The 24,210-nt window shown below is 43.6% G+C and overlaps 1 protein-coding gene across 1 annotated transcript; it reads left to right on the plus strand.

The window, feature by feature from the left end:
* The first annotated feature begins 6,263 nt into the window (after nucleotides 1–6,263).
* LOC132871382 (glutamine synthetase-like) lies at nucleotides 6,264–16,722 on the plus strand. Its single transcript, XM_060905500.1, has 7 exons — nucleotides 6,264–6,339; nucleotides 12,107–12,291; nucleotides 14,596–14,757; nucleotides 14,908–15,054; nucleotides 15,130–15,257; nucleotides 15,551–15,750; nucleotides 16,157–16,722. The coding sequence occupies exons 2-7, from the start codon at nucleotides 12,126–12,128 to the stop codon at nucleotides 16,467–16,469; spliced, it is 1,116 nt and encodes a 371-aa protein (XP_060761483.1). The 5' UTR covers nucleotides 6,264–6,339; nucleotides 12,107–12,125; the 3' UTR covers nucleotides 16,470–16,722.
* The last annotated feature ends 7,488 nt before the right edge of the window (nucleotides 16,723–24,210 follow it).

The following is a 24,210-nucleotide window of genomic DNA, read 5'->3' on the forward strand; positions in this document are numbered from 1 at the left end:
ATAAATCAAAAATAGTTCCGTTTCATTGGGCGTGCGTGTTTGAAAAAATAAATGGTGGATGCTAGGAAAATTTTCTCGGAGTAACGGAAAAAAATCTCTAATACAAAACGTAATTTTTCTGTATGAAAATCAGTGTACACCGTATTAGCCAAAAAATTGCATTTTCCCATACAAAATATCGGGAAACCGTATAACTTGACAGGTATGGATTTGGTTACATATTTTTTAATCTCCACAAGGTAGCTGAAGTTACCAAAGAAGGGTAAAAGTGCATCAGGTTCGAGTGGACGCAGCTCCACACCCATGCAGTCTGAAAGTCTGATTTAAATTTATTGCAGTCTGAATTTTACTTCCTTTTGGTAAGTGTCCAGTTTTTTGGTAGATCATTAAATTATGACACATAAAAGGATTATGGTGCTTGCATTTGAACTAGTGCTCATGATGGACATAGAAATGAAATGAAATGAAATTCTATTTTATTTATATAGCGCTTTTAACAAAAGATATTTTCACAAAGCAGCTTTACAGAAAGATATAAATGCCGTATATAGATTTAACTCCATAAATTTATCCCTAACTGCGAGTTGGCCTAGTGGTTAGCGTGTCTGCCCAGGAGATTGTGAGTTCTACTCATGGTTGGGTCATACTAAAGACCATCGTAAAAATGGGACCTACTGCCATCTGGCAAGTCACCCTGCAATACAGATGTGAGTAGGGAGTCAAACTCTTGCGGTTACCAGAGGACCCGCCCCCCCACTGTAACCCTAGCTGTATAGATGAGAGGACGAGGGTTATAGAAGCAGAGATCGGTGCTACCCAATGCACCTTAAGGGCCTGGTTAGTACTGGGATGGGAGACTGTCTGGGAAGACCAGGCCCTGGCATGGGAGGGACTTTGACTTTTTTTTTAATGTATCCCTAATAAGCAAGCCTGAGGAGATGGTGATGGTGATGGTGGTGTGGTGGTGTTAGTGTTGGTGGTGAGGAAAAAACTCCCTGAGAGAAATCTTGAGAGGAACCAAACTCTAAAGAGAACCCCTCCTCATCTGGGTGACACCTGACAATGAGATGAGCCTCAGAGTCATTTCTGAATTCATTAGAATTTTACCTTCACGTCTGTTCAGTGATGGAGACCTGAACGCAAACTGTTCATAGCAATTACAGTCCTCAGGCTGTCCAAGGAAGAATGAAGAACATCCACAGCCATCTTTATGGAAAAATCCACAGTAAGCTCATTGATCTTTAAGCTGTCTGTGCTGGAAGCCATCCTCAGCAGCAGCAGCGTGAAATATTATTATGGTGATTCAGTCCGATGCTGAGACAGAATGAGAACACACAAGTATATTTCACATGTTGTGAAAAAGTGACACATGATCTGGATCATACAACTAATTACACCCAGAGCCTTTCTCGTTATAGGAAATTAATAGAAAACAGTGCAGTGTTTTTCACACCAAGGCTGGCTTTGTGTTAAAAAGTCAATGTCAGAGCCGTGTCCTTTAACTCGACATGAGTCAGTGACTGAGCTGCTGCTCTGCTGAAGTCCTGCTGTTATCAGGAACACCTTCATTATTTAAGGTTCATGTAACATTTTGGCGAGATATCTTGATGGATCATGGTAACCGTGCTGATGCTCTCATTCCTCAAGGGTAAAGACCACAGACTGTAAAAATAATGGACAGAGTGAGTTTGAAGCTCAAATAAGGAGGTTACAGGCGTCGCCATCTTGGCAGCGCCTGACTCCGCCTAACTCCCAGCTAGTCCATAAAAACTGTTACTTCACATTTAGCCATCATGTCACCATGCGCTGTAGTGAGGGTCTTCATTTCAATCTTCTGTTTACATTTAGCCCCGCCCCCAACTGGAACAGAGCTTCTCAGCTCTGCCCTATTTCTTCAAAGGCAACCCACAATAAATTAGCCTGGCAAGCCAGACTAAATGTGAATATTTAGTCTGGCCTCGATCCGTAGACATTTCCGAAGCGGGTAGGAGGAACAAACCACTGTCTTTCAAACTGTCTCTGTGCGTATAGGCCAACGCTCTGACCAATCAGCGCAACAGTGACTGTGACGTAGTCAGAGCGACAGAAAGCAGTGGGGGAGACCTTGAAATTAAATAATTTTTCAAAATGCGTATTAATTAATAAACAGGTTCTAGATATTAAGAAGTTTGGAGATAATGACCACAAGTTTGGAGTCTGTACCACATACACATTTTTTTCCAAGTGTTTTTCAAGGGTTTGCTTAAACTGTTTTTGAGAGTTTTTATTTAGTGGTGTTTGGTGAAATAATTTCCCTTAAATTTAAAATAACGGGAAAATAAGAAACAATCAAAAAGTAATGTTTCAAAGCTGTTTATTAATTCTTCATACTGCACAAACTAGCCCATCCTTTTGGCTACGAGCGGAGCCAGCTGGTAGATCAGACTTTTGCCATAGCCAGTCGGCAAAACAGCGAAAACGTCCTTCTTGAAAAGGAATGAGCGGAGAGCCTCTTCCTGCTCATGTTTCAACAAAAACTCCAAGTCTAATTCTTCTAAAACTGATTCCAAAGCGGAGTCAAACGCACGCTGTTCACTAGCCATAGCCATCTTTCCTGTTGCACTTTCTCCAGCGTCGCGCAGCTTTGTCGTCACTCCTGCAAAAGCCCGCCCAAAGAATCCAAACAAAAACCTTGCGTTGTGATTGGCGGGCACGATTTGATGCCCGGGGTGTTTTTGTTTATATGGTGCGAGGCTAGACCCATTCGCTAGGCAAAAAATATTTTTGGCCGCTAGGTGGTTGGGTCTAGTTTACTAGGCTAACAATAAATCAATATTTATGCATATTAATGAAGTTGTAGATTATATGTATATCAATGAAGTCAGAATCATATGATTTTTTTTTTTGCCTGTACATGAAAGCTTGCCTTTTGTTTGCCATGAGCAAAAACTCATGAACTAGCAACATGCTAGCTAGCTACTGTTAGGGATAACATTATGAGTGATAACTTTAACATTCATGATGTATTTAGTTTGGTGTTTTAAAACACCAGACTATACAAATACAACGATAATCTTTCTCATTTATGTTTTGTTTATTGTTTACGTCTTGCGCAGGAGGTGTTTTTGTGCTCCTGAACACAAGGTAAGAAAGTAGTTTTGACAAAAGAAAAGGAGTCAAATGGGAGAAAGGGAAAGGCTCGAGTACCTCTTGCTGCAGCCTGCAGGATGGGGTGGGGCAGGGATGGGGTGGGGCAAGGATGGGGGCGGAGCAAGATGTCACACACTTACCATATACAGGGAATATGACGTACAAAGATTATGGTTAGAATTTGGGTTAGGATTAGGGTGTATCTTGTAATTGTCCTTTTATGGTAAGCATGTGACAGTTTGCTCCACCCACATCCTGCCCCGCCCCACCCCACCCCACCCCACCCCATCCAACAGGCTGCAGCTCGGACCCTCTGGAGAGGCTTGGTGTTTTCACTGCAATTGTAATTCACCTCACTGGCAGTAGGGGGCACCAAACATGAAATTTTTTTTTAACTAATAATTACACTTGATGTTACTCATCGCTCCTCATCTCATCTCATCTCATCTCATCTCATTATCTCTAGCCGCTTTATCCTGTTCTACAGGGTCGCAAGCAAGCTGGAGCCTATCCCAGCCAGTGGCGGCTGGTAGTCTTTCAAACAGGGGAGGCTGGTCGGTTACGATATTTCCAGATTTTAAAAGAAAAAACATCAATTTTGCCCATACTCTTGCCTCTGATCTGGCTGATTGTTGGCAGCGTCACAAACTGTGAAATAACAGGTTCTTTTGGCCCATTAACCTACTGTCCAATATACATGATGGTGGTGTTGGGGGGGGGGGGGGGGGGGGGTATATTTTAACATTTTATATTTTAAAATTGTGGCATGTTGTTTAAAAATTGGTCATTATTGAAAGCAGCTCTTTGTGAGGAACAGCAGAGTGTTCTGGAATAGGCACAAGCACTGACCTTGGGGAGCCAAACATAGAGCTGGGTGCCACACATTTCATTCAGTGACACTTTCCCTATATTTTACTTATTTTGACTGAGAAATGTTTTATTGACAATTTTGATAACCCTTCACTTTTAATCCAGGTCTGTAGTGTGAAATGTTCTCGGCTGTGTTTTTGTTTAAAAACGTTTTCCAAATTGTAGCTGTGTTTAATTCATATCCAGAAAAATATATATTCCAATATAATATACTCAGCATAAACATTTTAAATAGATTCTATATTTTTGGTCCATCCATGACATATTACTAAAGGAGCCTATTTACTGTTGTTGATGTGGGTCACTTGCTGTTAGCCAATTCACTTTCTCGTACCAGGAGAGCTGAAAGGAACGAGTATTATTCCCTACCTTTTTCACCAAGTCAATTTGAGGTGTTGGTCTACCCTGCTCTTTAATTTTAATTTTTTCCTCGAAAGGAAGACTGGCAAATGGCTTCGCCAAAATTAAATCAGCAATGCTTGGCATCCGTGCGCAGCTTTCTTGCTAGCTGACTAGCCCCCTCAAGTTCAAGTTCAGTCACTCAAATAAACAAAATTTCTGGAACTAAGATAGCAAACTTGACAACACTATATTTACACTTTATTTACAATGAAAATATATACAAACTAAAAAAGCTGGTAGAAACCGTATGTAATGAATGAAATCGAAATGTAAGCTGATCTCTTACAATACACCACAGCACTTGCAAACCCGCATGGGACTGAACTGATGTTGCCAGATACTGCTGACGTTATCCAGCCCAAAATATGTTCAAAACCCGCCAAAATGCACTTAAAACCGCCCAATTGGGCGGGAAACCGCCCAATCTGGCAACACTGTACCGCTGCCTGTCTATAGTTGAAACAAGCTGTCAATCAAAGAAAATATCCGGCCGCTTTCACCAATCACCAGTCTCCTCGCGGAAACTGCCATGTCCCTCCCATGTGAGGCTCGGAGTCCGTGGGCGGGCATTTTCGCAGTATTTGTCCAATAACCGTCTTGCATTTTGAGATTGGACAGCGCATCGCTCCCAAATGCCGTTGAAGTCCATTGAGGCTGGGAGTCCGTGAGACTCCGTGGGCGGGCGTTTTCGCAGTATTTGTCCAATAATCGTCTTGCATTTTGAGATTGACAAGCACATAGCTCCCAATCCACTGAGGCTGGGCTGCATCGCGCTGTCACGAGGGGGAAAAACTCACGCACACATTAGGCGAACTGGAGAAAGTTATAACGGAATGATTTCGCACTGTAGTGGGTTGAGCACATATATTTCTATGATTCTGGATCTGAAATAGCAATGTTATAAGGTCGGCTATAACATAAGCCTAGCGCAATTCATCCTACACGATGTTCGTCATTTTTAGAGGAGGCTGAGCCTCCCTCGTTGTCTTAGAGCAATCGCCCATGCACACCACCCACACACATACACACCACCACCACCACCCACACACACCACACACATACACACACACACCACCACACACCACACATACACACCACCACCACCACCCACCACACACACACACCATACACCCACACCACCACACACCACACATACACACCACCACCACCACCCACACACACCACACACATACACACACACACCACCACACACCACACATACACACCACCACCACCACCCACCACACACACACACCATACACCCACACCACCACCCACCACCCACATACACACCACACACACACACCACACACACACACCACCACCCACCACCACACACACACACACCATACACCCACACCACCACCCACCACACACACACACACCACCACACCACCACCCACCACACACACACACCACCACACACACACATACACACCACCACCACACACACACACACATACACACCACCACCACCACCACCCACACACACCACACACACACACACCACCACCCACCACCACACACACATACACACCACCACACACACCACACACACACCACCACACACCACACACCCACACCACCACACACCACACACACACATACACCAAAAAAAAAAAAAAAGAAAAAAAGAAAGAAAGAAAGAAAGAAAGAAAGAAAGAAAGAAAGAAAGAAAGAACACACTCAGGGCTGTCTCGCGCACGCAGGAGGAGACTTCCAGCGCTGAGGGCCAATCACGTCGCGGCTCAAGCCTTTTCGTCTGCTGAGCTCTGACCAATCAGAAGCGGCGGAGTCCTCGTGCCTGTATATAAAGCTGAGCGCGGCGTGTATAAGGGTTACAGCCGCGCGCTCATTCTCTTTCTTTCTTTCTTTCTTTCTTTTCCTCTCCGAGCCGGAGTGTTTTTTGTGTTTGTTCTAGCTTTCACTGCTGCACAGGTATGGGCTTTATTTCACATTTTTAACCCTGAAAATCTCATTTTTAGAATGCACGAGCTTGTTTATTATATGCGCTTGTCTTATTTTATTTTCCGGTTATGGATTTACGTCATATTACATGCACTACTTATTCTTGAGCAATTCCAGCGTTATGGACGTGACACTTGAACTCAAAATGGCAACAAATAACCTAGTGCATGTTTTATTGTCTCCCAGTATTTAAACAGGTGTTGCACATTTTAAGGCTGTACCATACTGGAGAAGTGATAGGACAAGAACAATTCCCATAGTACATCTAGGGCATGCCAGAAAACGCCAATAAAAGATGCGTTATGGATGTGACAGAAAAAGTATCACTTTTCTTGGGTGACTGTACATTTTTATCAAACTCTGTGAAATTGTAAACCTAATGTCGAAATGGAGATATCCATTTGATAGAGGGGTCCAAGGTGAATATTAAAAAAATCTTTGTTTAAAATATTTTGTATTTCATGCAGAGTTTCGGAAGGAAAAGTCGGCGTTATGGATGTGACGAAATTCCGTTACGGATGTGACGCGACGTCTGAAATAGACATGGCGTATGTTTAGAAAATAAGCAATTTAACCACCATAACCCTTTGAAAAACTCTCTAAATATCAGCTAAAACTATCAAAGTTCTTAAATAATATTTAGGATGGCTATTGTTTTGCTGTTTTGTGGATTTTTGCATACATTTCTGTGGCTTGTGGCAATAATATAGAATTGTACATGATCAAAGTTGGTTTTAGCTTGGGTTTTACATTATAAGAGAGACTGACAGTGACATATTAGGTTGGTTACAAATTGGTTCAACTTATTCACATCTGTAAAATACAGGCCTAGGTGATATCTCTGGGAGTGGTTTTGATGTATTACATGCAGTGATGGGAATAACGGCGTTAGAAATAAACGGCGTTACTTTTTTAGTAACGAGTAATCTAACTAATTACTTTTTACATCGTTATAACGCCGTTCCCGTTACTTACAATAAAATACTATGCGTTACTTTATTAAAGCTGTTCTCATCTGGCACGCTGCTCGTTCAGCCTTTCTTTACTCTGCTTTAGTGTGGGGCGGGGAGACGCGAGACAACGGCACAGTAAGCCAATCAGAGTAGATTTGGACAACATACGTAGGTAGGCCACGCCTACTGCACTACTGCACGCTCTTTCGATCGGAAGACACAGCGATGGCGAGCGGTCAGCCCAGCACTGCGCTTTCACACTGGAAATACAGCCAGGACTTTTCATTACTTGAAATAAAAGGCAAGAGTGTTTACGTGCAATGCACATTATGTCGAGGAACAAAGCGTTTGTCCTCGTCAGTGGCCAGTAATTAGTAACATAATTTTAATAACTACAAAAATATATTACACTTGATAGATGTCTTATCTCACATTGTCCCACAAAAATATTAATATAGTGTAGATAACCTTACTAATTGGTTCTGTTAAGTGTCCATTTCAGTCATTAAACACATTTAATTCACTTTTATTATGATTACACGAATTGAATTTGATTTTTTTTGAGGAGGAACAAAATGTAACGGAATAATTACTTTCCCTGGTAATTAGTTACTTTTATGACAAAGTAACTCCGTTACTAACTCAGTTACTTTTTGGGAAAATTAACTAGTAACTATAACTAATTACTTTTTGAAAGTAACGTGCCCAACACTGATTACATGTTGCTTTATTTTTGCATGGTGAGGTTGACATTTACATGGAATTGCCCTCTTACGGCTTCTAAAGCAAATTAAATATCACTTAAATCATGTTTATTTCTAAATCTAGAATTTAAGCACCCCACGTGATGTTCCTTCAGTTTTATTCAATATAAAGATCCAGAGAAAGAAAACCTTTTTGTTTTTTGGGGTTCTTCCTTCTGCAGCAGGCCTCCTGCAGGGTCTGTGCTGGCCTACAGTGCATCTCAGTGGAGAGCTCATTCATCTCCCTTTCTGTTTAAGAAACCGTAGTAAGGTGTGTGTGTGTGTGTGTGTGTCTCTCTCTCTCTCTCTGACTATTTTAAAATAATTAAGCTGTAAATGAGTTCTTCAGGTTTAGTTCTCTTGTGCATTTTTTTTTTTTTTTTTTTAATCCCAGTGTTTTTTTTTGTTTGTTTGTTTGTTTGTTTTTTTAAGTGAAGATATGAACCTGGATTCTGTATATCAGCATCTCATTCTGTTTATCTACAGCATTTATTTTTCTCTTATAAAAGCTATGGTGGCCGGGCCTTTGCCCATGGGGCCCGGCCGGGCTCAGCCCGAAGAGGTGACATGGGCCCGACCTCCTGTGGGTTCACCACCCACAGAGGTAGCAGTAGGGGTTTGGTGCAGTGTGGATTGGGTGGCAGTCGAAGGCAGGGGCCTCGACGACCTGATCCCCGGACACAGCGGCTGGCTGTTGGGACATGGAATGTCACTTCGCTGGGGGGGAAAGAGCCTGAGCTTGTGCGGGAGGTTGAGAGGTACCGGCTAGAGATAGTCGGGCTCACCTCCACGCACAGCTTGGGCTCTGGAACCCAGCTCCTCGAGAGGGGCTGGACTTTCCACTTCTCTGGAGTCGCCCGTGGTGAGCGGCGGCGGGCTGGTGTGGGCTTGCTTATAGCTCCCCAGCTCAGCCGCCATGTGTTGGAGTTTACCCCAGTGAACGAGAGGGTCGCCTCTCTGCGCCTTCGGATTGGGGAGAGGGCTCTTGCTGTTGTTTGTGCCTACGGGCCAAATAGCAGTATAGAGTATCCGGCCTTCTTGGAGTCCCTGGGAGAGGTACTGAGGGGTGCTCAGACTGGGGACTCCATTGTGCTACTGGGGGACTTCAATGCTCACGTGGGCAATGACAGTGACACCTGGAGGGGCGTGGTTGGGAGGAACGGCCTCCCCGATCTGAACCCGAGTGGTGTTTTGTTATTGGACTTCTGTGCTAGTCACGGTTTGTCCATAACGAATACCATGTTCGAGCATAGGGGTGTCCATAAGTGCACGTGGCACCAGGACACCTTAGGTCGGAGGTCGATGATCGACTTTGTAGTCGTTTCATCTGATCTCCGGCCCTATGTCTTGGACACTCGGGTGAAGAGAGCTGTCAACTGATCACCACCTGGTGGTGAGTTGGATCCGCTGGCGGAGGAGGAAGCCGGACAGACCTGGCAGGCCCAAACGTATGGTGAGGGTCTGCTGGGAACGTCTGGCCGAGCACTCTGTTGGGGAGGTCTTTAACTACCACCTCCGGGAGAGCTTTTCCCAGCTTCCAAGGGAGGCGGGGGACATTGCGTCTGAGTGGACCATGTTCTCTACCTCCATTGTGGACGCAGCTGTTCGGAGCTGTGGCCGCAAGGTCTCCGGTGCCTGTCGTGGCGGCAATCCCCGAACCCGGTGGTGGACACCGGAAGTAAGGGATGCCGTCAAGCTGAAGAAGGAGTCCTATCGGGCCATGTTGACCTCCGGGACTCCTGAGGCAGCCGACGGGTATCGGCAGGCCAGGCGTGCTGCAGCTCGGGCAGTTGCGGAGGCAAAAACTCGGAACTGGGAGGAGTTTGGGGAGGCCATGGAGAAGGACTATCGGTCGGCCTCGAAGAAATTCTGGCAAACCGTCCGGCGCCTCAGGAGGGGGAAGCAGTACTCTGCCAACGCTGTTTACAGTGCGGGTGGGGAGCTGTTGACCTCGACTGGGGACATTGTCGGGCGGTGGAAGGAATACTTTGAGGATCTCCTCAATCCCACAGTCATGTCTTCCACTGAGGAGGCTGAGGCTGATGACTCAGAGGTGGACTCGTCCATTACCCAAGCCGAAGTCACTGAGGTGGTTTGCAAGCTCCTCGGTGGCAAGGCACCGGGGGTGGATGAGATCCGCCCTGAGTATCTCAAGTCTCTGGATGTTGTGGGGCTGTCTTGGTTGACCCGCCTCTGCAACATCGCATGGCGGTTGGGGACAGTGCCTCTGGAGTGGCAGACTGGGGTGGTGGTCCCTCTTTTTAAGAAAGGGGACCGGAGAGTGTGCTCCAATTATAGGGGAATCACACTTCTCAGCCTCCCAGGGAAAGTTTACTCCAGGGTACTGGAGAGGAGAATTCGACCAATAGTCGAACCTCGGATCCAGGAGGAACAATGCGGTTTTCGTCCTGGTCGCGGAACACTGGACCAGCTCTATACCCTTCATAGGGTGCTCGAGGGTTCATGGGAGTTTGCCCAACCAGTCCACATGTGCTTTGTGGATCTGGAGAAGGCATTCGACCGTGTCCCCCGTGGTATTCTGTGGGGGGTGCTTCGGGAGTATGGGGTTCAGGGCTCTTTGCTAAGGGCTGTCCGGTCCCTGTACGAACGGAGCAGGAGTCTGGTTCGCATTGCCGGCAGTAAGTCAGACCTGTTCCCAGTGCATGTTGGACTCCGGCAGGGCTGCCCTTTGTCACCAGTTCTGTTCATAATTTTTATGGACAGAATTTCTAGGTGCAGCCAGGGGCCGGAAGGAGTCCTGTTTGGGAACCACAGGATTTCATCTCTGCTTTTTGCGGATGATGTCCTGTTGGCTTCTTCAAACCAGGACCTTCAGCATGCACTGGGGCGGTTTGCAGTCGAGTGTGAAGCGGCTGGGATGAGAATCAGCACCTCCCAGTCCGAGGCCATGGTTCTTGACCGGAAAAAGGTGGCTTGCCCTCTCCAGGTTGGAGAAGTCCTGCCTCAAGTGGAGGAGTTTAAGTATCTCGGGATCTTGTTTACGAGTGAGGGAAGGATGGAGCGTGAGATCGACAGGCGGATCGGTGCAGCCTCCGCAGTGATGCGGTCGCTTTACCGGTCCGTCGTGGTGAAGGAGCTGAGCCAAAAGGCGACGCTCTCAATTTACCGGTTGATCTACGTTCCGACTCTCACCTATGGTCATGAGCTTTGGGTAATGACAGAAAGAACAAGATCGCGGATACAAGCAGCTGAAATGAGTTTCCTTCGCAGGGTGGCTGGGCGCTCCCTTAGAGATGGGGTGAGAAGGACAGTCACTCAAGAGGAGCTCGGAGTAGAGCCGCTGCTCCTCCACATCGAGAAGAACCAGCTGAGGTGGCTCGGGCATCTTTTTCGGATGCCTCCTGGACGCCTCCCTGGGGAGGTGTTCCAGGCATGTCCCCCCGGGAGGAGGCCCCGGGGAAGACCCAGGACACGCTGGAGGAACTATGTGTCTCGGCTGGCCTGGGAACGCCTCGGTGTTCTTCCCGAGGAGCTGGCCGAGGTGTCTGGGGAAAGGGAAGTTTGGGCTTCCATGCTTAGACTGCTGCCTCCGCGACCTGGTCCTGGATAAGCGGAAGAAGATGAGATGAGACAAAAGCTATGTTGTAATTCTAGTTGTGCTGTGCAAGTGTCAAGAACACCTCCACTTCATTTCACAAGTTTCTGGACTGAAGAGTTTTCCTTGGCTTCTCAAGGAGCATAAATATTGGCACTGAATATTGAGGTCACTGATGTAATAACGTGTCTATTTTTGAGCCTTTGGGGGGGCTGTCATTGTAAAGGTGTCTTTTATTCCTGACATGTCTTCACTCGTGCATGTTTTGTGATGGAACCCCTCACCATCCCCGTGACCACCTCCAGCGACTATGGCTTGTGCAGTGAGGACCTCACCGTGCAGAATGGATCTGATTGTCTGTGACCGTGACAGTTGTGTTGGAATCGCTGTGTAGGAGACATTGTGGGGCTTAAATTTACACTGCACGTCTTATGTCGTGCTAAGAGCCCTCATGGTGCCTGTATCCTCCTGTCCTGTTTGTTCAGGTGCTGTAGAGTAATAAACATGGCGACATCAGCCAGCTCACAGCTCAGCAAGGTGGTGAAGCAACAATACATGGAGCTTCCACAGGGGGACAGGGTGCAGGTCATGTACATCTGGATCGATGGCACCGGGGAGGCCCTGTGCTGCAAGACCAGGACCCTCGACTTTGAGCCGAAGAGCATCAACGGTAAAGCCATGCAGGGCCATCAGTGAGCCAACAGCTCCAACTTTAATCATAACCTTTGGATTATAACTTGCCTTCCTGAATAAACCTGATTATTGACTTCAATCCATTTTATTGTAATTGGATTAGTCCAGGTTCTCAATCTAGTCCTCAGATGTTCTTCCTGTACCTCTTTAATTGAAGAAAAATACTAAATTCTGAATCCTTGTTGCCCTTAATGTACCTTTTATAAATACAGTGCCTTGCAAGAGTGTTCACCCCCTTGGTGTTTGTCCTGTTTTGCATTTCAAGCTGAGTTAAAATGGATTTTCGGGGGGTTAGCGCCACTTTGATCTACACAGCACGCCGACCACTTTAAAGGAGCACATTGGGGTGTGTGGGTTTTTTGGTGAGACAATAACATGAGAACAGAAATCTGGAGTGTGCAGAAGTACTCTCCCCCCCCCCCCCCCCCCCCCACACACACACACAGTCAATACTTTAGAGCCACCTTTTGCTACAATTACAGCTGCAAGTCTCTTGGTGTGTCTATTAGCTTGCACATCTAGCCACTGGGATTTTTGCCCATTCCTCAAGGCAAAACTACTTCAAGTTAGATGGGTTGTGTTGGTGTACGGCAATCAAGTTATGCCACTGACTCAATTGGATTGAGGTCTGGGCTTTGACGAAGCCATTCCAAGATGTTTAAAGGGAAACATTTAAACCACTCCAGTGTAGCTTTAGCAGTATGTTTAGGGTCATTGTCCTGCCAGCCCATGAACCTTCATCCTAGTCTCAAACCTATGGCAGACTCAAACAGGTTTTCCTCCAGAATTGCCCTTTATCTAGTGCCTCCATCTTTCCTTCAGTCCTGACCAGCTTTCTTCTCCTGCAGGTGAAAAATGTCCCTGTAGCATGATGCTGCCACCACCAGGAATGGCATTCCCAGGATGTTGGGTTTGTGCCACACATGGCATTTCCCATGATGGCCAAAAAGTTACATTTTAATCTCATTTGATCAGAGACTCTTCCATGTGTTTGGAGAGTCTGCCACATGCTGTTGGGCAAACTCCAAACTTTTTTTTTTTTCCCTTTCCTGGCCACTCTTCCATAAAGCCCTACTCTGGAGTATATGGCTTAAAGTGGTCCTATGGACATGCACTCATCTCCACTGTAGATCTTTGCAGATAGCTGTTTTTGTTGCATTGCTGTTTAATGCCCTCCTTGCCTGGTCTGTGAGTTTTGGTGGGTGGGGCTTCTCTTGTCAGGTTTGTAGTGGTGCTGTATTCTTTCCATTTCACTATAATGGATTTAATGGTGCTTCATGGGATATTCAGGTTTTTTTTTTTTTTTTTAAATAAATAACCCAACCCTGATCTATATTTCTCCAACTTTTGTCTCTGACCTGTTTGAAGGCTCCTTGGCTTTCATGTTGCTTGCTTAGTGGTGTTGCAGAGTCAGGGTCCTTCCAGAACAGGTTGATTTTATGCAGACCTCATGGGACACTTTGATTGTGCACAAGTGAATCTTGATCAACTAATTATGACATGAAATGAATTGATTGGACTAGCTCTTATTTGGGGGTTTCATGTGAAAAGGGGGGAATACTTATGCACACTCCAGATTTGTTTTCATCTAGTCACAATAAAATGTGCACCTTTTTAAAGTGGTAGGCATGCTGTGTAAATCAAATGGTGCTAACCCCCAAATATCCATTTTAATTCCAGCTTATAATTCAACAAAACAGGACAAACACCAAGGGGATGAATATTTTTGCAAGGCACTGTATCTCTTCACTAGAAAAGTGAATGTTGTGCATCTCTGTGGCTTTTAAATACAAATCAATACTCCTGAGGGGTGTGTGTGTGTGTGTGTGTGTGTGTGTGGGTTTTTTTTTAAAGAGGGACTCAATTTCCAAGTGTCCAGGTTAAAGCCTTCTAAAGGTACAAATACGTAGGCTTAATGGTGCCAGTGTGTTGAGGGGATTTACAGCTTGCTTTGAGTGTAACACTAACATGTTTGGTTAATATTTAGAAAAATAAAACTAGAGTGGATATAGCTTCCAGAGGATTTTTATTCCCAAACTGTCCATGTTGGGTTCATTCCAGTTTAAAAATAGTACTCCACTGTACCCTTCCTTGTTGCTGGGACAGTCCTTACCGCTTGAGGGTTCAACACCAGCAATAAGGAACAGTGTCCTTACACCTGAGCCAAACTATCTTGGATGAATACCATGTTGAGAGTGAGTAGAAAGACTTGTATCAGCAAACTGGATTTGGGGTGGGACTTGCATATGTATTAATGTAATTATCTCCATCTGTCCATCAGATCTTCCTGAGTGGAACTTTGATGGGTCCAGCACCTACCAGTCAGAGGGCTCCAACAATTATAGGTTTCTCATTCCCTCGGCCATGTTCAGAGATCCATTCCGCAAAGACCCCAACAAGCTGGTCCTTTGTGAAGTTCTGAAGTATAACCGCAAACCTGCCGGTAAATAAAATGACCATGGTGCTTGAGTTTGGCTTCTTTTGGTGTAGTGCCATTACTTTGTAAAGTGTCCATGGGTTGGTGACAGGTGTGATTGTAAATAAACTATGATTTGCACTACGGTGAAGGTTATAGATCATGTTCTCCACCCAGAAACCAACCATCGTTTGACGTGTATGAAGATCATGCAGATGGTGGAGCAGCAGAGCCCATGGTTTGGCATGGAACAGGAGTACACCATCCTGAGAACAGACGGTCACCCATTTGGCTGGCCTTCCAATGGCTTTCCTGGTCCTCAGGGTATGAATTCGGTGTCTTACATTTCAGCATTTCTCTTAAAGGTGGCATTAGGTGTTTATCATCTTTCCCTTTCAGGACCTTACTACTGTGGTGTCGGAGCAGACAAGGCGTACGGCAGGGATATTGTCGAAGCCCACTACAGAGCATGTCTATATGCTGGTGTGAATATCTGCGGCACAAATGCTGAAGTCATGCCTGCTCAGGTACGCCAGTGATGGGTAATTCTGATTATAACAGGTTCTAAAGCACTACTGAGTTGTGTGCATTTACACATCATTGAGGTATACAGTTTAAGGTGTTTTGTCAAAAATGATCACGATGCTTGTGGTAAAGTCTCTTTAATATCCAATTGGGGAAAAAATATTAATGCCTGTAGTATTACTGGGCTATATGGTAATTTTATGAGGGAGACTCTCTAAGATTGAGCTCAATCATCACGGCTCGTGCTGTGGATTTCCTATAACACCACTGCAACTCTTCCTGTTTTGCTCCACAGTGGGAGTTCCAGGTGGGGCCGTGCGAGGGCATTGAGATGGGAGATCACTTGTGGGTGGCTCGTTTCATCCTGCACAGAGTGTGTGAAGACTTCGGTGTCGTTGTCTCTTTCGACCCCAAACCCATCCCTGGGAACTGGAATGGTGCAGGATGTCACACTAACTTCAGCACTAAGGAGATGCGGGAAGAAGGCGGGCTCAAGTAAGTGTGTCTCTAAAGCAGAGGTACTTGAGTTAAATCCAAGTCTGGATGAAGTGACTAACACTTAATCATGAGTGATTTACAAATATGAAGACTATTGGGATGGGTTTTGGGTCGTAGTCTTGCTTCATGGTGTCGCTGCTTTTTAACTAGTGGCACAGACTTTGAACATGTCACCCTGTAGCTCAGATCAGACATCAGCTACCTTTTTAGCTAAATATTTTGCATAAAAGGATCGATTGGCTGAAACCCAGGACTGCTTTGTTTCATGTTAATCTGCTCTGCAATAGAATATTTTGCTGGGGCTGCATCCCAAATTGTGTAGTTGTAGCACCTTCAGATAATGTTTTGTTTTCCAAGTTGAATTGATGAACAAGATGCTAAGTAGCCTTTCTCCTTTTATTAGATGCATTGAGGAATGTATTGAGAAACTGGCGAAGCGACACAACTACCACATCCGTGCCTATGACCCTAAAGGAGGCCTGGACAATGCTCGCCGTTTGACAGGTTGTCACGAGACCTCCAACATCCATGAGTTCTCTGCTGGCGTTGCCAATCGTGGTGCCAGTATCTGCATCCCTCGCACTGTGGGCCAGGAGAAGAAGGGATACTTCGAAGACCGTCGCCCGAGTGCTAACTGCGACCCGTATGCCGTCACTGAAGCCCTCATACGCACGTGTCTGCTTGGTGAAGATGGCAACGAACCTGTGGACTACTAGATCTTTTGAAATCTTATTACTTTTTTTTTCTTTGTCACTTTCCAAAACTGAGTGGTGTTCTGCTCACCTGTTCAAATGGCCATGAGGCCAAGTTTAGTACTGTTTGTCTTGTTAGAATGTGTCTAACCATGCATCATAGTGGTTTTTAAATGAAGTTGGCTGGTCAACTTGACACTTTAGGATTTAAATGTGAGGTTAACCAGGGACGTGATGATGCGGTGCATATCTCACCCTTCTGTGTCTTTCTGGGTTTAAAAAAAAAACACCCTCGCGTCATGTCTTTGTGATGAGATACTTGCTGTTTAAACCCCCACCCTCAATCTCTATGGTGTTATTTTTGCCTCATTAATATTTGTAAATGCACAGAAAGTGATCTACAAATAGTCAGGGGTTTGTACATGTGTTTTGATATCCACAAATGTAAATTTAATATTTGTAACTTGTATCTTGGTCTTTGCAAATAAATGTGTACTTGTAAATATACTGTTTTTCATTTGCAAATCAAAAATACATTTGTAAAACTGACAATTCTGTTTGTGAAATGTAAGTCGCATTTGTGGATCAGCAATGACACGCATTCACCGCTTTTTTCCTCTGTGGCGTATTTTTGAGACTGCAAAATCCACAAATGCAGACAAGATCCACAAATAGCCTCACATGCACATTCACGTCCACTAGATGGCAGTGTGGTAAGACAAAGGAAAACGTTGAAATTGCTGAAATTGAAGAGTGCTGAAATGGAAACGTCTGATGGATGGGTATGTTACATTGATGAATTGTCAATAAGGTGTTGTTACTATGTGTTGTTACGAAATTATGTTAGCATACCTCATAGTCTCTTGCTAATGTAACGTCAGGTAATGTAAAATATCCAAACTCAAGTTTTACAAGCTTACTTTAGTGGATAGCCAAACTCCTGTACAGCCTGACTGAAGAAGGCAAGGTTGGTGTTGGACCGGTTGTTGTCTGCCGCTTTCAAGTACATTATCTAAAATGTTACATGTACTCAATTATTTAATTGACTTTAACCTACTGGTTAGTGTTAAATCCCTACTAGTGGACCATGGCTGTAGTGCCCCCTCCCTGCTCTCTGGGCTCTGCCATAGAATGCAGCCCATTGCTCCAAGTGTGTACTTTACTTCACTGTGTGCTGTGTATATTTCACTAATTCACGATTGTTAAATGCAGACACCAAATTATAATTTAACTAATTATAAATTAACTAAATTATAATTTAATTTATATCTATATATATTTAATTTATTATATATATATATTTTTAATATATTATATATATTTATAATATATAATCAATATATAATAATTTAAATTATAACACCAAGTTATAGCGAAATGTCTGTAAAATATGTCAGGGGTGTTGGTCTACTAAATTTTGCGAGCCACTGTAGCCTTAATCTATAATTCTAGCCTAAAACTAGCTTTAAACTACACAGACAAACAGTAAAAAAGCAAATGTTGGATATTTTATGCCAATGTAACATTAAGCTGACGAGACTATTGTTAAGGGTAAACTTTAGCCTACCTTACATTACCTGACGTTACATTAGCAAGAGACTATGAGGTATGCTAACATAATTTCGTAACAACACATAGTAACAACACCTTATTGACAATTCATCAATGTAACATACCCATCCATCAGACGTTTCCATTTCAGCACTCTTCAATTTCAGCAATTTCAACGTTTTCCTTTGTCTTAGCACTTGTCAGATCCGTTGTCTTACCACACTGCCATCTAGTGGACGTGAATGTGCATGTGAGGCTATTTGTGGATCTTGTCTGCATTTGTGGATTTTGCAGAGTGTCTCAAAAATACGCCACAGAGGAAAAAAAAGCGGTGAATGCGTGTCATTGCTGATCCACAAATGCGACTCACATTTCACAAACAGAATTGTCAGTTTTACAAATGTATTTTTGATTTGCAAATGAAAAACAGTATATTTACAAGTACACATTTATTTGCAAAGACCAAAATACAAGTTACAAATATTAAATTTACATTTGTGGATATCAAAACACATGTACAAACCCCTGACTATTTGTAGATCACTTTCTGTGCATTTACAAATATTAATGAGGCAAAAATAACACCATAAATCTCAAAGACGTTCCTCATGATGGTGACTTTAAAAAGGACAAAATGAGATGAACATGAGACACTAGAGCTGCTCTGGCTCTGCAACACAAACTTCGCCTGTAGCTTGCTTGTGTAGATTTGATGTAACGCTTCAACTGGTACTGTATTGTTACTAACTGTTTGTACTGGTTCAGGTTGTATGGTATAATCAACTCATGATTCCTCATGCCACTTGTGGGAGTGAATATCTCATCTCATTATCTCTAGCCGCTTTATCCTTCTACAGGGTCGCAGGCAAGCTGGAGCCTATCCCAGCTGGCTACGGGCGAAAGGCGGGGTACACCCTGGACAAGTCGCCAGGTCATCACAGGGCTGACACATAGACACAGACAACCATTCACACTCACATTCACACCTACGGTCAATTTAGAGTCACCAGTTAACCTAACCTGCATGTCTTTGGACTGTGGGAGAAACCGGAGCACCCGGAGGAAACCCACGCGGACATGGGGAGAACATGCAAACTCCGCACAGAAAGGCCCTCGCCGGCCCCGGGGCTCGAACCCAGGACCTTCTTGCTGTGAGGCGACAGCGCTAACCACTACACCACCGTGCCGCCCGGAGTGAATATCTGACAAGCTTTTATTTGTTGTACATCTAAGCTTTGGGTAAAATCCTGATGATGCTTAACCTGCCTGTGGTGTTTGAGTTGGTATATTTTTCCACTTGACACCCTTCTCCCCCCCCAAAAAAAATTAAGACACTTAAATATATATATTTTTGACCACAAACCTCTTGAGTTGGTGTTTTTTATGGGTTTGACACCCCCCCCCCCCCCCCCCAAAAAAAAGTGTGCTTGGATTAAAAGCTAACTCCACTAGCTGCGATGAGCTCACTATAAAAACATGTGCTGCAAAAGTGTTACTTAAACTAAGTCACCTGTATTGTCTGTCTGTACCTTTTTGACTAAATTTTGTAAAATCTCTCTTTTTTTTTTTTTTTTAAGTATCTAAGGTGGAACTAGTGAGCTGGCTACTAAATTACTTGGCTCAGCTTGAAATATTCTAGTGGTCACGAGTGTTTAACTAAACTAAATATCTATCCAAGTATTAAAATAAAACCGAACAAGCTCGTTTGAGTTACAGCACTGAAGCATGTTTGCTTAACTTAAAATAGCTAGCATCTTAAAATATCAGTACTAACTAGCACTACACTGAGGGGCTGCTTTTGGATTAACTGAACATAAATTACCAACCACAAAGCTTCTAGCTAATATTAAAATAAGCAAAAGCTATTAAATTGTTTAACAGGTAGTCAGGCATTAAATGTAAAGATATACAGCATAATATCATCTGCAAGGTAGGTTTTAATCCTTACTAATCTAAGAAACAGCAGAGGAAAAGACAATGCAGTCAGCCATCTTGGATTTGTAAAAGTGTTATTGTCAGAGTGGAGATCAATCTTTATGTAGATTTTTAAAAAAAGCTCAGCAAAAACTGATACACGGGCATTTAGTGTATATTGCTATCAGTGTTGGAGTGACAACTTTTTTTTTTAAACATAATCCAGAACTACATGAAGACTAGCAGTCTTCATTACTGCTCGACCTCCACCAACTAATCTGTCAGCCCAGTGTTTGCACAATAGCATGCATGGGATTGGATTAGCACATTTTCACATGATAAACTTGCACAACCTCATTCTTAAAAACAGATTATAGTGTAGGGATAAAATTAGGAAGCGAAGTAAATGTAGGTCAAATAAATGAAAAAGGAGGGAAATCTTTGTTAGAACTGGCGATTTTTTTTTTTTGACTGGTTGCTCATTTATCCCATAAATGTACCTTTAATTTATTTTAGAGACGTGTTTACAGTGGGGTTAAAATAGAAGGGTGCTAGCGGGAGTAAAGCTAAACTAATACATGTTTTAAAAAAAAGACAGTGAAGAATGTACAAACTAAAAAGTTCTGCGCTTGCAAGTGAGTTAGATTAGACACCGAGGACTAAAAAAAAAAAATTTTAGTCAACAGACTTCAGACTGTCCAGAACACTGCAGTCTGGGTTATTTACATGAAGGGCAAATACGATCATATAACTCCTGTCTTACAGGAGCTGCATTGGCTGCCAGTTGAATTTAGAATTTTGTTCAAGATTAATCTACTTTTAAATGTCTGAATGGTCTTGCACCTTCTTACCTACAAAAGCTTTTGACAGCATATAGACCTAGTAGAAACTTATGTTCCTCTACTTCTGCTATCCGGCTTGTCCCAGTCTCCTACAGACTGAACAATTATGGTTTTAGGTCTTTTTCTTCACATGCTCCGTTTCTTTGGAATAAATTGCCTGACCATGTGCGTATTTCCGAGAACGTTAATGTTTTCAAAGCTAGATTTAAGACACTATATTTTTTTAGGCTGGCTTTTAATTTATAGTGGGTTTTTTTTAGTTATTAGTCTTTTTTATTAGTTATTGAATTATTTACTTGTGACTGTAAAGTGCTAAGAGCATATTTGTATGGGTGCTAAATAAATTGCATATTATTATTAAACAGAACACAATTTCTCCACCAACTGAACCCCAAATAAATCCTGCAAACAACTGAGTAAGACCACAACTGCAGTACATTTCTGAGCAGTTGAGGGTTTAAGGTCATCGTCCAAAGTGCCGACAGCTGCTCTCTAACCGTCATTAGACTGAACCTCATGAGAGCCCATGGCTTTAACCAAACATGAAATTTATCCAGTGTGTCTTTAGTTTAGCAGCAGGAAGCTAATCTCTTACAAAACCTTTTCCATAAACACATCCCTAAAACTTCCTTTAAACAGAATGATGAGGTTTGTTAAGCTCATTGATAATTAATAATAATAATAAACAACTTTATTATCCACAGAAATCTTTCAGGCGGCACGGTGGTGTAGTGGTTAGCGCTGTCGCCTCACAGCAAGAAGGTCCGGGTTCGAGCCCCGTGGCCGGCGAGGGCCTTTCTGTGTGGAGTTTGCATGTTCTCCCCGTGTCCGCGTGGGTTTCCTCCGGGTGCTCCGGTTTCCCCCACAGTCCAAAGACATGCAGGTTAGGTTAACTGGTGACTCTAAATTGAGCGTAGGTGTGAATGTGAGTGTGAATGGTTGTCTGTGTCTATGTGTCAGCCCTGTGATGACCTGGCGACTTGTCCAGGGTGAACCCCGCCTTTCGCCCGTAGTCAGCTGGGATAGGATCCAGCTTGCCTGCGACCCTGTAGGACAGGATAAAGCGGCTAGAGATAATGAGATGAGATGAGATGAGAAATCTTTCAGTTTACACTGATTTCCGAAGCTGTGGCCTAATGGTTAGAGAAGCAGCTTTGGGACCAAAACATCACTGGTTTGATTCCCTGGACCAGCAGGGATGGCTGAAGTGCCCTTGAGCAAGGCATCTAACCCCTGGCTGCTCTGGGTGTGTTGTACATTGCTCTGGATAAGAGTGTCTGCTAAATGCCTGGAATGTAATGTTATGCAATAATAACATACACTCACTGGCCACTTTAATAGGAACTTGTTGATCGTAAGATCCCTGTTCTCGGCTGCAGGAGTGGAACCCAATGTGTTCTTCTTTCTGCTGTTGCATGCTGAGATGCTTTTCTGCTCACCATGATTGTAAAGAGTGATTCTATGACTTACTATACCCTTCCTGGCAAAAAAAAAAGCTCAAACCAATCTGTCCATTTCCCTCTGACCCTCTCTTATCAACAAGGTGTTTGTTTCCACCCACAGAACTGTCACTCACTCACTCACTCAGTGTTTTTTGTTTTTGGCACCATTCTGTGTAAACTCTAGAGACTGTTGTGATCAGCAGTTTCTGAAATACTCAAACCAGTCCATCTGGCCACCAACACCCATACCACAGTGAAAGAAAGTCACGCTTTGAGATCACAATTTTTCCCATTCTGATGTTTGAACATTGTGAACATTAACTGAAGCTTTTCATTTGTATCTGCATGATTTGATGCATCAAGGGATCGGCTGATTAGAGAACTGCAGAAAACAGAACAGCAGATGGGTGTTCCTAATAAAGTGGCCGATGAATGTATGACAATAAAACAAATGACAATGATGTAAATACTAAATGCAGTATACTGTCCTATATAATAAATGTTAATAATATAAATCTAAATACTAATAATATTAATCTTCATGGGTAACATCTCCAGGATGTTGACTTAAACTTCCGAACACTCTGAGCAGATTTAACCTCAGGGTGAAGGCTAATAAACAGCATAGCTGCAGAATGGGCAAAAGACCTGTGACCAGATTTCAGTGTAATTTTAGCAATATGAATATTGTCTCTTCCTCTGGTGTTATAGTCATGCCCTGATGAATTTCTCTTTACAATCCTGGAGAGATTTTATGGAAAAAGGCCTTTTAGGCACTTATATACAGCAATGCATTTGTGGAAGGACCAACGATCACTAATAGGTATCCAGCTAAGCTGTTTAAACAGTTCTGCTGATCGTTCATCACATAATTTCTTCTGTAAGATGATACGAGCGCCTCTGTTTTGGAGCCTAATAAGTCACTCCAGACTGGTTTGAGGGGTGTTTGACCAGATGACATTACAGTACTCAAAAAGTGGTTGAACAAGGGTGTCATAGAGCTGTTTACCGGTACATACATCAGCTCCAAGATATTTCCTAATCCATGCCAGTAATCCCTACCTTCTACTAATCTTCTTGGCTACATCGTCTATGTGGTCATGCCAGCTTAAGGACAAATGTAATATGACACCCAAGTACTTCATGATAAATACAGACTCAGTCAGTAACTCAGATGAAGTTAAAGAAAGTTCTGAACTAGATATAAAAATAGTGGCCAGGCATTTACTCGACCCAAAAAGCATAAACTTAGTTTTCTTTACGTTAAGTACAAGATTTGCATTGAGGATATTTAACTCAGCTTGAAGGGTGGACACGATAAACTGGATGTTTTTACCAGCAAAAATTATAGCTGTGTCATCTGCATAGAGAATCACGTTGCAGTTCTTTACAATATCAGTCAGATCATTAATAAACAATAGGGGTCCCAGTACAGAGCCCTGTGGTATACCCATTGATAGTTCCATGGCATTAATAACAGCTGCTACTTGGGATATGTTCAAAAAATAATTTCTGAACCAATCCAGAGCTGGGTGGCATGGTGGTGTAGTGGTTAGCACTGTCACCTCACATCAAGAAGGTTATGCGTTCGAGCTAAGTGGCCGACGAAGGCCTTTCTGTGTGGAGTTTGCATGTTCTCCCCGTGTCTGTGTGGGTTTCCTCTGGGTGCTCTGGTTTCCCCCACAGTCCAGACATGTGGATTAGGTTGATTGGCTACTCTAAATTGTCCATAGGTGTGTATGTGTACTTGCCACCAGATGAGGGTTTGGGTCCCTCTGGTGTGCTATAATCACCCAAGAGAATTCAGGGAAGGTCATTGATAGCTTCCTGGATCACCAACCCTCAACTATGAATCCACCCTTCACTCCAATGGTTGCTAATTTACTCAACAGAACTGTGTGGCTGACCAGGTCAAAGGCCTGTAGGTACAGCCCCTTTAAGAACTACATTTCCCATCAGCCAACTTCCACGTTGACCTATGTCACGCCTGGGCAGGATCACCAATGTCACTTCTTC

The sequence above is a fragment of the Neoarius graeffei genome, chromosome 23 (genome assembly GCF_027579695.1).
Source record: "Neoarius graeffei isolate fNeoGra1 chromosome 23, fNeoGra1.pri, whole genome shotgun sequence".
Classification (NCBI taxonomy): domain Eukaryota; kingdom Metazoa; phylum Chordata; class Actinopteri; order Siluriformes; family Ariidae; genus Neoarius; species Neoarius graeffei.